Raw genomic sequence first — 13,748 nt, forward strand, 5'->3', positions numbered from 1 at the left:
ATTTTCTTGGCATTTATACCATCATCTTTTTTACTTGACAGAGATTCTAACCTTAAAAGAATATCATGAGTTTTTACACTGAATTTAGCCAAATTCTTAATAAAATAAACTTAGGTTAAATTATGATTTTATCATGGCACCCAAATATTCTTCGTACTTATTTTCACTGTTGGGCACTAATGTTATTAAATTTCAACCACCAACAACCAGAGAAAGAATTCCCATATTAAATGTGTCTTGAGCACATCAACTATTAGCTGAGAGTAAAGAGTCTGGCAAATAGAAAGGTTAAAACCTGATTTTGAGCAGGGCTGAATGCAAGACCATAAGAACTGCCATACTGGGACAGACCACTGGGTCCATCTAGCCCAGTATCCTGTTTTCCAACAGTAGCCAATACCAAATGCTTTAAAGGGAATGAACAGAACAGGGCAATTATCAAGTGATCCACCCCGTCATCCAGTCCCTGCTTCTGGTAGTCAGAGTCTTATGGAAACTCAAGAGCATGCAGTTGCATCCCTGAGCATCTTGGCTAATAGCTACTGATGGACCCATCACCCATGAATTTATCTAATTCTTTTTTGAACCAATTATACTTTTGGCCTTCACAACATCTCCTAGCAACAAGTTCCACAGGTTGACTGTGTGTTGTGTGAAGAAGTACTTCCTTTTGTTTGCTTTAAATCCGCTGCCTATTCATTTAAATTTCTTAAAGGTCTTCAGTAAAATTACCAATTGTTGCAGACTGACATAAATAGTCTAGAACAACAACAACAACAAATATTTCAGTCTTCTTCAGAGACCTCTGAGAATCTTTTCCAGTACAGCCTCACTGGAATTAACATTCCAAGAAAACAGACTTTTCCCTCATGGATAACTTGGAATTTTACTGGAAATAATCTGTTTCCACTTCTGCTTTTCCACATGCTATTTAGAAGTATGCAAATTTTTTTTTAGAATCGTCCATTTATCGCAGTTAAGGCATGCGATTAATAATTTTTTTTTTAAAAACGAGCGTTAATTGCACACCTCTGGAGATGGGACTCCAGCATCAAGGCAGGGAGGGAGACACTGGCTGGGTGAGGGGGGCCACTACCCATGGTGCCATGTACGGGGGGGCATCGCTGCATGCCGGGGCAGGGATGCCCCTCCTTCCGCCGCCTTGCTCCACTGCTGCTCCTACCTCCTCCCCTCCCTGCCCCAATGGAGCCACACCTGGCCAAGTTGCTCTGAACAGGGAGCCTTCCTTCCGTCTGCTGCACAGAGGGGGAGGCGAGGAGGCTGAAGTTAAGCTCCCCCAACTCCCCGACCTGACCTCAACAGCAACCAGGTACATGGGTGGGGGTAGGGGGACACCCTGTCTGTTGAGGATGGCTCAGGAGTGGGTGTTGCTGGCTGAAAAAGAATTCAGGCTCCTGAGTGCTTTGCTTAAAGAGACAGCGCTTCCCGCACACACTTCCCCCCAACACACACACCCCCCCAAAACCAAAAATATTAGCAAAAATATTTACAAAAATGGTATTCTATTATTGTTTAACAGTGTAATTAATTGCAACTTTTTTTTAATCTCACAATTCTTTTTTTTAATCGTTTGACATCCCTAATTCTGTGTTATAGAGTTCAAATCAGGGGAAAGCACTATTGAACTGAACACTAATCTTTCCTGCAGCTTTGACTGCTTTTAGTATTAAAAAATTGGAACTGTTAACCTTTTCCTGTATTTTACAAAATACAGGCAAACACTGCCAACTTAGACATAAAAAATTGTGGATTAATACTATGAGATCTAAGTTAACAATGTAGATTGGGCCTGTCATATTAAGTCTTTTGCAAAGATAATGGGACTTCAGCCATGGTCAGGGCCGTTGGTGCTACAAGAATAAAAATAAATGACAGTTTCACTTTGTAATTTTAGTCAGATTCTCACTTGAATGAGGTAAAATTTTCATGGTTAATAACAGCATCTCAGAAGTCCTGATTCCATGCCAGCACAGTACATTTAGAAGGGCATGCAACTTAATTTCTTGAAACAAACAATATTTTGAGTTAAAAAAAAATTTCAGGTACAAACCTGCCTAACTCCCTCTGATAATTTTTGTGGTTTTACTATGAATTTTTTTGTTTACAAAAAAAATTCTTGTCCTATTGCTGTGTGAAAGGACCAAACAAAAAGGAAAATTGTGAAATGAAGTATCGTTAAATGAAACATTAAACAAAAAAATAAAAAAAACCTTCTAATTTATGCTGTCTACATTGGCACTTTCATTGCTACAACTTCTGTTGCTCAGGGGTGTGAAAAAACACCGTCCTGAATGACAAAAGTTTTATTGACGAAGAGCGCTGGTGTGGACAGTGCTTTGTTAGCAGAAGCCGTGCTCCCATCGACGAAGCTACTGCCTCTCATTGGAGGTGGTTTTATTTTGTCGCCAGGAGAGCTCTCTCTCCTGGAGATAAAGAGCAACCACGCAGCACATCTTACAATGGCAAGGCTGCAGCAGCACAGCCCCACCGTTGTAAGGTGCGCTGTTTAGATATAGCCTTAGGTGTTAGAATATTGGGTAATAAATTTTAGAACAGCAGTTTTGGTTATTCTTTTAAAACCTTTTTCATTACCGCAAGTCAGTTTGCATTGAAGATTTATTTTCTCAGTTATGCTCAATTATGTGTTAATATTATTTAGTAACTGCATATAACACCACAGGTGTGCATGCTTCTTTAGATAGATATTTGCAGACATAATGACTAACTCATGTGGACTGCAAAGATCTTGATCCTTAAAATACTTATTATGTGGCACAGACCCTTCTTATTATGAGTAATCCCTCTGTCATCACTGGCAGTAAGCATTATATCCTGTAACATTTGCAAGATCTGTGCCTAAGTGGTGAATGACAAACATATTGCTAGAGAAATATCATCAGGCCAGGGGGTGGACAGACAGGCAGAGAAGAGACAGGACTGCATAAAAGGTGGTTATGTGGTAGGTAGGCTAAGGTTAACAATATGAATTTTTCTTACCACCATTTTCACTACATGGGTCATCTGAGAGACTGTAGGAAAAGGTAGGCTTTAAGGAGGAATCTAACAGAGACAAACAGCACAGCATATGGGGCTCATGAAAGATATTCCTGATGTAAGAAAAGTATGTAAGTGCTTGAGAAATACAAATAAAAGGAGCATGGAGGAAAGCAATGAGCAGAAAACAGAGCCTGAATAGAAGTGTAGCAGCAGGTGGCCAACAAGATGTAAACAGAGGCAATGCTATGGAAGGCTTTAAAATGTGAGGATGAAAAATATGATTTTTTGTGTGTGAGCATATCATGGTGATATCTTCAGAGCAGCAATATTTTAATAAGTAACAAAAGAACATGAATACATTTTTTCAGGTTTCAGCAAATATAAACATAAACAGTATCCAAAACTTCTATTTTCTACCTAAACAGCATACACAGCTAGTCTTCAGTATTATGTCAAAATACTTCCAGGAGGTAGCAATTATGTCCTTTTTCCTCCTGCAGCTGAGCTCATTGCAACCACTGGGCCATAAGATTGCCATCTATTGTGATTCAACTGGATAGGCAATCCTATATCCTGAAAGCCTTGCTGGCAGTCATCCCAAAATTGATCTAGGACCAACATGTTGTCTGCTCCTAAACATGCCTTGTAACAGGGAGGCTTCTTGCTGTACTTTAACATTATTTATCATTTGTTCAATACCTTGAACGTGTACGGCACTTTACGAAACTAAACTAATAGCAGGGATTTCGTCTAATACTTACAGTGTAAATACAGACAAAGTGAGACAATATAGGAAAGGGATGGAAAGAAATGTTATAAATGCACTTGCTTTGGTTAGTTTGTGCATTTTCACACTGAGATGAAGGGTTAGACAGGCTTGAGAGAATGAGGAAGGCTGTAAAAAGAAAGACAAGAAATGGTGGAGACTGGATGCACTCATAGGAGCAACAGAACATAAGAATGGCCATACTGGGTCAGACCAATGGTCCTCGTAGCCCAGTATCCTCTCTTCTGACTGTGGCCAGTGCCAATTATTATCAATTATCAAGTGATCCATCCCCTGTTGTCAAGTCCCAGATTCTAGTAATCAGAGGCTATGGACACCCAGAGCATGCCATTCATGGACCAATCCTCTGTGAACTTAGCCAATTCTTTTTTTAACCAAGTTACATTTTTCACCATCACAACATCCCCTGGCAACAAGTTCCATGGGTGGACAATGCATTGTGTGAAATACTTCCTTATGTTTATTTTAAGCCCACTACCTATTAATTTCATGGGGTGACCCAGGTTCTTGTGTTATTATGTAAAGGATTAATTAACACTTCCTTATTCACCTTCTCCACACCATTCTTGATTTTATAGACCTCTATCATATTCCCTGCTTAGTCATCTCTTTTCCAAACTGACATGTTCCAGTCTTTTTAATTGCTCCTCATATAGAGTATGGAACTACTACTTAGTAGTCATTTAGCTACTTAGTAGTCATTTTTATTGTTCTTTCCTGTACCTTTTCCAATTCTAATGATCTTTTTTGAGATGGAATGACCAGAACTGCAAGCCGTATTCAAGATGTGGATGTAACACGGAAACACGTAGTAGCATTATAATATTTTCGGTCTTATCTGTCCCTTTCCTAGGGTTCCGAACATTGTGATAGCTTTTCCGATGACTGTTGTTCACTGAGCAGATGTTTTCAGGGAATAAGTCACAATGACTCCAAGATCTCTTTCTTGAGAGGTTACAGCTAACTTAAACCCTATAATTTTGTATGTACAATGTTTTCCAATGAGCATTACTTTGCATTTATCAACACTGAATACCACTTACCATTTTGTTGCCCAGTCACCCAGTTTTGTGAGATCCTTTTGTAACTTTTCACAGTCACCTACAGCCTTAACTATCCTAAGTAATTTGTACGGTCTGCAAACCGTGCCACCTCACTGTTTACCAAACCGTTTTTCACGACATTTATGGATATGCTGAACAGAGGGACTGGGCTAGTGGGACAGGAAGGACCCATCAAATTATGAAGGATCTGCCCTGCCACGAGACACCTTAACATAACAAGAAAAGGAGGACTTGTGGCACCTTAGAGACTAACAAATTTATTTGAGCATAAGCTTTCGTGAGCTACAGCTCACTTCACTGCATCCGATGAAGTGAGCTGTAGCTCACGAAAGCTTATGCTCAGATACATTTGTTAGTCTCTAAGGTGCCACAAGTCCTCCTTTTCTTTTTGCGAATACAGACTAACACGGCTGCTACTCTGAAACGTAACGTAACAAATCTCGTAGTTCAAAAATGACCCGCCAGACCATCAGCCCGGGAGAGCGAAGCCCGCAGACTAGCTAAGTTCAGAGGCCCCGAGGCCGGGTCAGCCACCCGCTTTCGCCGTTTTCTAGCCAGCTGGTCCCTCCGCAGCCAGTCGGGGGCGGGGGCGGGGGCGGGGGCGGGCCCGCCCGAGCCCAGCTCCCGCGCGAGCCCAACGGCCGCCCCCGCCGCTTCACGTGAGACAGGGAGCAACCCCCGCCGGCCGCTGCTCCCAAGGCCTAGACCGGCCCCGCAGCACCCGCCGCTACTAACCAGGGCAGGGCTTCTTCAGGTGCGTCTCCAGCAGCGCCTCCTCCAGCAGGAACTCGAACCAGGAGGTCTGCGGCGGGGTGCAAGGCCGGCTGGAAGTGGCCGCTTCCCGGTCAGCGGCTTCGGCGCTCATGGTGCTAGCTCGGCTCTGACCCGCGGGGAGGTGAACTCGCCTCGCGGCCCCCGGCTTCGTGGTCTCCCCTTTGCCCTCAGCGACCCCCGGCCCCACCCCTCAGGTTCCGAACCCCTCGCTGGTTGCCCCGCCCCCAGCCGCAGGAGCCCGGCGTAGCAAGATGGCCGCCGCTGAGGCTCCTCGCGGAGGGGGGCGGCTCCGTTTGGCTCCGCCCCGTTCAGCGTTTCCGGCCCCTCAGGGAGCAGCTGGGGCTCCGCCCCCTCAGCTCTCTTCGGGTAGGTCTACACTAGGGCGGGGACCGACGCTGTGGGATCGATCCATTCGCGGTCGACAGGAGACCCTCCCTTCTTCCGCCAGTAACTTTCCAGCCCTCGGGCGCGGGCGGGCGGGCGGGAGTGGGGAAGCTTTAGAGCAGGGGTGGCCAACCTGAGCCTGAGAAGAAGCCCGCATTTACCAATGTACTTTTCCAAAGAGCCACGGTACTACGTCATCAGCCCTCCATCAGCTCCCCTGCTCCCTCCCACCTACCGGCGGCCTTGCAGCTCAGCCCCTCCCCCACTTCCCAATCAGCTGTTTCGTGGTGTGCAGGAAGCTCTGGAGGGGAGCAAGGGCATGGTAAGCTCAGGGGAGGGGGCAGGAAGGGGTGGAGTGGGGGCAGGGCCTGAGCAGTGAGCAGTTCCTGGTACACTGGAAATTTGGTGCCTGTAGCTCCAGCCCAGGAGTCGGTGCCTATACAATAGGATTACCATATTTGACTATTCAAAAAAGCGGACACTCCACGTTGGGGTGCTGTCAGCCCTGCCCACAGTCCACGCCTGCTCCTCCCACTCTCTGCCCCCACTCATCCCAGGTCCTGCCACCTTCCCACTCAGCCCTGCCACCGCACCCCCTCCTCACCCCCTGGCCCGCTACTGGCTTGCTGCCTCCCTTCTCAGTCCCCCACCCACCGCTTGCCTCCTCCACTTGCCACTTACCTCCTCACTCCCCTGCCAGAAACCCCCATGCCTGCCTCAAGAATCCCTGCTGGCTCGCCACTTGCCTCCTCCCTCACCACTCATCTCTTCAAGGTGGGGAGTCCCAGCGGTGCTTACCTGGGGTGGCTCCCGGGAAGCATCCAGCAGGTCCCTCTGGCTCCTAGGATAGGATTGGATCAGGGGCAGGGCTTGCAGGCACCGGCAGCTGGCAGAGTGTCCTCTGCCCCCCCGACCAGACCTTACCCTAGGAGCCAGAGGGACCTGCCGGATGCTTACCGAGAGCTTCCCCAGGTAAGTACTGCTGGGACTCCCCACCTGGCACCCCGGCAGATCCCTCTGGTTTGTCAGGTTGGGTCGGGGGGAGGTGGGGGGCTCTCTGGGCACTGCTGGCGCCTGCAAGCCCCGCTCTGCTGCTCCAATCTAGGGTTACTATACATCCCTATTTTCCTTGATGATTTTAGATATTTTAAAATTCCTCCCAGACGGCGATTTAAGAATTAAAAAACTGGACATGTCAGGGAAAATATGGACGTAATGGTAACCCTACTATACAAGGAGCTGCATATTAACTTCTGAAGAGCTGCATGTGGCTCCAGAGCCACAGGCTGGCCACCCCTGCTTTAGAACAAATGCAGGGCCATAGCTCAACAACCAGAAACAGCACCTATAGAGGGCACCTGCCTTAGCATAGCAAATGGCTGGTTGTGGGACAATTTCAGGATGATTGAAGGCCATTGAACACATTGCCACAGCCCTGCTGTGTTTCCCTCGAGCTGGGGTACTGACTAATGAATGACTTTGGAAATGTTTCAGAGTAGCAGCCGTGTTAGTCTGTATTCACAAAAAGAAAAGGAAGACTTGTGGCACCTTAAAGACTAACACATTTATTAGAGCATAAGCTTTCGTGAGCTACAGCTCACTTCATCGGATGCATGGAAATGTTATTGCAGCTGTAAGCAAGCAGCTCTCCACCTGTTTCATCTTACCGACAGCCCTGCTTTTGTGAAAGCTTGGCAGAAAGGTAGCAGTAGGATGCAGGGGGTGACTATAGCAAAGCATATGGGCAATAAGCCAAACGTATTTATTATTTGTAGTACATTAGCACTATGCACCCACTAAAAACAGGGTGCCATTTTTGGGCTAGGTACTGGTTAAACATCCTAAAACACTGTAAGCTCTGCAGAGGAAGCCATTTTAATAAACCAAGACAAAGAGTGGGAGAGGAAATGGAGGTGAAACAACTAGCTCGAAGTCACAGAGCTGGGTAGTGACAGAGCAGAGAATAGAACTCCCGTCTCCTAAAGCCCAGTCTAGTGCCTTATGCACCAGGCCATGGTAAGAATGTTTGTTAGTGCTTCACCCTTTTTGTTTCCTATAATGAGAAGCCCAAAATTTCTGCTTGTGAAATTGTGTATCTGAGCATTTTACTTTCTGTATCAAAAGATGAATGCATGAATCAGATCTTGATGCTAAGGTAAAACCTCTCACTCATCAGTCAGACCTCAAGAATATGGATGCAAAGAAGGAAGATTTTCATGGGCAGTAGTGATGTTTATAAAATAAAATGCACTTTTCCATTCCATAACCTCAGGCTTTGCTTGTACCAGACAAGTGGAGCAGTTTAAATTGATTTAAAAAAGTGATCTAGACAAATCCATGCAAACCCCTAATGTAAGGGCATTGAAACTGTTTTGACCTTTGCTTATATTAATTTACTAGTACATTACTCTTATTTCCTCTTCTAAAAAATTTACCCTTTGTAACACTTTTAAACACATTAAATAATTATTGAACCTTTCACAGGAGTGAAATGTTAGCTCCCAGGACCTGGCAATATTCCAGAGCAGATATTTTCAGTGGTAGGTAGGGTTGCCAACTTCTAATTGAAGAAAACTAAATACCCTTGCCCTGCCCCTTCTCTGAGGACCCACACCTGCTTACTCCATTTCCCCCACCCCCTCCCTCCATCACTTGCTTTCCCCCACCCTCTCACTTGCTCATTTGTACCAGGCAGATGCTTGAGGTGGTGAGGGCTCTGGTCTGGGGCCAGGGATGAGGGGTTTGGGGTGCAGGAGGGGTCTCTGGGCTGGAGGCCACAGGGTTCAGAGTGCAGGAAGGGGTTCAGGGCTAGGGCAGAGGGTTGGGGCACAGGACGGGGCTTGGAGTGCAGGCTCTGGGCGATGCTAACCTTAGGCGGCTCCCAGGAAGCAGTATTATGTCCTTACAACTCCTAGGCAGATGGGTGGCCAGAGGGCTCTACACACTTCCCCTGCCCGCAGATGACGCCGCCGCAGCTCTCCTTGGCTGCAGTTCCTGGCCCATGGCTGCAGGTGGGGGGAGCGTGCTGAGCCCCCCGGCTACTTCTCTGCCTATGTGCCAGAGGGGCATGCTGGCTCTTTCTCAGGAGCCGTGCAGAGGCAGGTGTGGAGCCTTCCTAGCCCACTGGCACTACAGCCAACAGGACTTTTAGTGGCACAGTCAAAAAACAGTCTCCTGGCAACCCTAGGAGGTAAGCAATTCCTATCTTATCAAATTCCCATGACATTTATATAGAAATACATAAAAACCCTATATTAAAGAATGTTAGGGTTGCAAAGTCAAGCACTCAAAAATTAGGAACTGCCAGAATTAAGGTTTCCTATGCAACTTTAATTAGGGCCCTTGTGCATATATTACTGTATAGTCTAATGACATGGTCACATACTATTTTTTCCCTCAGGACACCTTATTCAATGTCCAGGATGAATGGTGCTTGTTGAATGAATTTGGGTTATGCAGCGAAGGCATGTTGTCTATAGGATCCCTACTTCATTCGTTGCAGAAGATGGAAGTTTGTAGTGAATGAGGGAGAGGTTGTAGGAAGAGAAAAGATGGTCTCCTAGTTAAGACATTTGAATGTTGCTCTGGAGAGTGGGATTCTATTCCTGCCTCTGCCACAGAGTTCCTCTGTGCTGCTGGGCAAGTTGCTTAAACCTAAATTTTTACACAGATGGCCATAAACTGTATTCATTTTCTGGATGCTCAATGAGAGGCCCAGGGACTGGATTTGCAAGTGTTGAGTACTAACACCTGCAACTGAAGTCTATTGAAGCTGTACTTCTAACATACAAAGTGCTATATAATACTACTGAGAAACCAGGCCCAGATGTCTAACATTTAGCAAAATAGGGATCCTGCAGGGGGGAAAAATGTAATGAGACCAGTGAGGAGCTGTCAAAATCTTAATGGTTTCCTCCTTACCCCACGAGGGGGTTGTGGCCCACCCCTGCCCCCCAGGATTCCTGCCCCATCCAACCCCTCACATTCCTTGATGCCCCCCAGGACCCCTGCCTCATCCATCCCCCTCCCTTGTCTGCCCCCAGAACCAGGCAGGAGGGTCTCGTGGGCCACCGTAGTGGGTGCCCACCCTGCCCCTAAGAGCCAGAGGGACCTGCTGGGGGGTGAGGTGGTGAGTCCCGGTGTTGCTTACCTGGGGCAGCTCCCAGGAAGCATCCGGCAGGTCGTTCTGGCTCCTGGGGGCGAGGTAGCATAGCTGTGGGGGGAGCACCCATGGTGAAAAGCAGCTCCCTGCCCCACCCCCGGCCCCAGCTCACCTCAGCTCCACCTCCGCCTCCTCCTCGAATGCGCCACCCCGCTCTGCTTCTCCGCCCCCGGCTTCCAGCAAATCAACTGTTCGCGCTGGAAGCATGGGAGGGCTGAGAAGCAAGCAGTGGCTTTGCACTCAGGCCCAGGGAGGCGGAGGCGAGCTGGGGCGGGGAGCGGTTCTTCTGCGCCCCACCCAGGTTACCTGTTGCGGCGTTGATTCGCGGGAAGCCGGGGGGGACGGAGAAGCAGAGCGGGGCAGCGTATTCAGGGGAGGAGGTGGAGGCAAGCTGGGGTTGGGCTGGGCGGGGCGGGGAGCTGCACCCACCAAATTTTCCCCATAAGTGCTCCAGCCCTGGAGCACCCACAGAGTCAGCACCAAAGGTGCCACTTTTGGCCCGTTGTTAAATTTAGAAGCCCTTTTAGAACCAGTTTTCCCGTCTTCTAAATTTAACAACTGGTTCCAGTGAACTGGTGTGAACTGGCTCCAGCTCACTACTGAATGAGACCTCTTATTAAATCACACAAGGAATCAGTTTTCAGAGTAGCAGCCGTGTTAGTCTGTATTCGCAAAAAGAAAAGGAGTACTTGTGGCACCTTAGAGACTAACAAATTTATTAGAGCATAAGCTTTCGTGAGCTACAGCTCACTTCATCGGATGCATTCGAATGAGACACAAGGCCCTTCTTCCTTCCATACACACCTTCGTGTAGCATATGGAAGGAAGCAGCACAGTGCAGTGCTTTCACCATAAGACCCTTCTCTTCCACTGTTCCGTTGCACCTTCACTGATCCTAGGAAAAAAATGTACTGCTAGCTACCTATAAACTTTCCTAAGCTATGCATGTATGTGTAGAACCAGTAAAAACACTGGCAGACTTTAGTTGCATTATAAGATGGAGGACAGATAATGCAGACTACTCTCCAACACCCTGGAGTGAGTAGTACACTGAACACCTGAAATTCATCTCTTCCTTGTTGAAGATGTAATGCACCAATATGATAAGCCTAAAAATCTTTACTGAACTTCAAATACAAAAGAGCGATAGGAGTGATAGAAATTTATATACAATATCTACAGTATAATTTAACTGAATGTATTCAGTACAAGACTCAAGAAGCAGATAGCTATTGAACCTCAAAATGTCAGTAAGGTTTCCATTTATAGCACAACATACATGTGTGTTCCAGAAGTATAAAATAGCTATTACAATTACTAGTTTCTTATAAAAAGGTAATACATTTATCTTAGTAAGGAGGGAAGAACTTTCATTATACTAAACATGACAATACATTGTATGGTTGCCATGATCAGTGACTTTGCATGAACAAATCAATATCTGTCCTTCACAAAGGAATGAGTCATGGTTTGAGTTGCTATCCTGTTTTCTCTACTGCATAGTACCTAGCTGATAAATATCAACATTTTAAATATGGTTTATATTAAGAATTCAATTGTGCTAATTAAGTACATTTTTTATTCAGTTGACAGATTTTTTTCAGTGAAGTGTGTCTCAGAATATTTGTATTAGAACAATTACTGTATTTCTCTGTACCTCCCTTATTTTAAATAGAGTAGTCTCATTGTAGCTCCACTTCTCATAGATCAGGCATGAAAGTCAGGCACAGTGATGGAGGTCTAATTTTAATGCAGTATTTTATGGTTACAAATCACATTTACATAGAATTGGCTAGAGTAAAAATCAGGCTTCGTGTACAGTGTTGTGGTATTAATTAAATAATTAAAAATGAGTATAAAATAATGTAATACATAGTTAATAGCTTTAAAGCATTTTATAAACACTAGCTGATCCTCACACATCAACCTTATGATGTGGGTATGGTACCCAGTTTACAGAGAGAAATCGCTTAATGTGACTTGCCCCGCCAGAAGAGCTAGTGTCAAAGCCAGGATTAAAACTCAGGAGTTCCTGACACCAATCCCATGCTCAAATCACCACTTCTCTTGAGAGGTTTATAGTAGCAGCTCACTTTAGTTATCACATTCAATTAGAGTGTGTGTGTGTGTGTGTGTGTGTGTGTGTGTGTGTGTGTGTGTGTGGAAGGGGAAGTTGGAAAATAAACAATTCTCCTAGTACATTGTTTCTAACCTTGTAACACATCTTCCCTATGTGCATGATCAACAATGTAACATGTATAACTCTATTCCGCAAGCTGGTGAAGTGTTTACATACTATACAGCAAGATGTTCTAATCTTCTTTCTACTATCCCCAAGTGTTTACTTTGTTTGATCCCCTCCCCAAAGGCATTAAATTAAAGGTCTGGACAATGTTTATAAGGGTGTGTGCGCTGGGGGAGAGAAAGGAAGTAAGAGAAGCGGACAACTATCAACAAAAGAAAAACAAAAAAAATAAGTTTTATATTTAACTTCTGTAATTATAGTTGTGATTTTACAGTCCAAAATGTTTGCAATTTTATAAAAATCTTCCCACCAGTGTTCATAATCACACTAAAACCAAGAAGAAAATAACTGAAGTATTTGCATACAGGATGTTTGTAATAACTCACTTTGGCCTACACAAAATAAAGGTATTGCATAAAGCTATTCCTATGCTATGAAAGTCCTACATTTCAAAGTATTCAAGAAAATTCACACATTAAAAAACCTTTAAATTTCTAACTTTAAATATCTATTTATACAGTACATACAAAAAGATTCTGTATTCAGACTGTCACTTAAGGGAAAGGTGAGTGATTCTAACTGGTTAAATGCCTGACTCAATAAATAAGTTATTTCTTATGAAACAGTTTAGCATCTTATACAAAACACTAGGTAGTTCATATCACAGCAACGTGTTGGGTTCCATCTCTCCATTTACAAGTGTTCATTTGAAAGCACATAAAGTTCTTTAAGCTTGTTAAACTTTGATCCCCACTCATGGAGGTCATCATAGTTTAGATCTTCATCAACACTGAAGGAGTCTAAGGAACTAAGGCTGCCTGCCAGAGAACACTGCCCCTCTAAGCAGTAAAAGTGAATAGTGTCTGAGGGAAGACTACGTAGATCATTGTCTGCATCGTATATTATTTGAGACACATATTCCTTGAAGTCTGAAATACTGGTGACTGCAGAATTTGAGTCTCTTTGATGTGAGTGTTTTGTAAATGGGTCTCTCTCTGGACAAGGATGTGTCTTGAAGTGTGGAGCAGTGGTTTCTGTGGAGAACTGGGGGATGCTATGCAGGGGTTTCTTTAATTCATCTATATCAAAAGCAGTCTGAAACACATTAATTAATGCAAACATTAAAGAGACGTACAACATAAAGCAAATGCCCTAAACTGCAAGCAATGGGCTTTTTTAAACTCACAAATGAAGCAGAGTATGGGAGGTTTTCACAGACTGAAGAAAAGAGAGGATCTGAAAAGGGATGACACCTTCAGATTAGACAAAATCTCTGTGAATACTGACAGTCTTTGGCCACAAACAAAAATCCAC

At 45.0% G+C, this 13,748-nt stretch overlaps 2 protein-coding genes across 8 annotated transcripts in view; both read right to left on the reverse strand.

Moving 5' to 3' along the window:
• Nucleotides 1-5,939, reverse strand: part of INTS8 (integrator complex subunit 8) — a 73,236-nt gene extending 67,297 nt beyond the window's left edge. For 3 of the 7 annotated variants that reach the window (XR_006278713.1, XM_043507581.1, XM_043507583.1), the window contains exon 1: nt 5,605-5,875. Coding sequence is in view for 4 of the 7 variants with exons in the window: in XM_043507581.1 (XP_043363516.1) it covers nt 5,605-5,734 (130 nt within the window). In the remaining 3 variants the exon portion in view is untranslated. Of the gene's footprint in view, nt 1-5,604 lie in introns of all 7 variants that reach the window. The other 4 variants (XR_006278715.1, XM_038389448.2, XM_043507580.1 and 1 more) reach the window with 4 other exon arrangements.
• A 5,617-nt stretch (nt 5,940-11,556) lies between these two features.
• Nucleotides 11,557-13,748, reverse strand: part of LOC119852200 (neural-cadherin-like) — an 86,005-nt gene continuing 83,813 nt past the window's right edge. The window contains exon 33 of the mRNA XM_043507602.1: nt 11,557-13,529. Within this exon, the coding sequence (XP_043363537.1) occupies nt 13,128-13,529 (402 nt within the window). The 3' untranslated portion in view covers nt 11,557-13,127. The remainder of the gene's footprint in view (nt 13,530-13,748) is intronic.

The sequence above is a fragment of the Dermochelys coriacea genome, chromosome 2 (assembly GCF_009764565.3).
Source record: "Dermochelys coriacea isolate rDerCor1 chromosome 2, rDerCor1.pri.v4, whole genome shotgun sequence".
Lineage (NCBI taxonomy): Eukaryota > Metazoa > Chordata > Testudines > Dermochelyidae > Dermochelys > Dermochelys coriacea.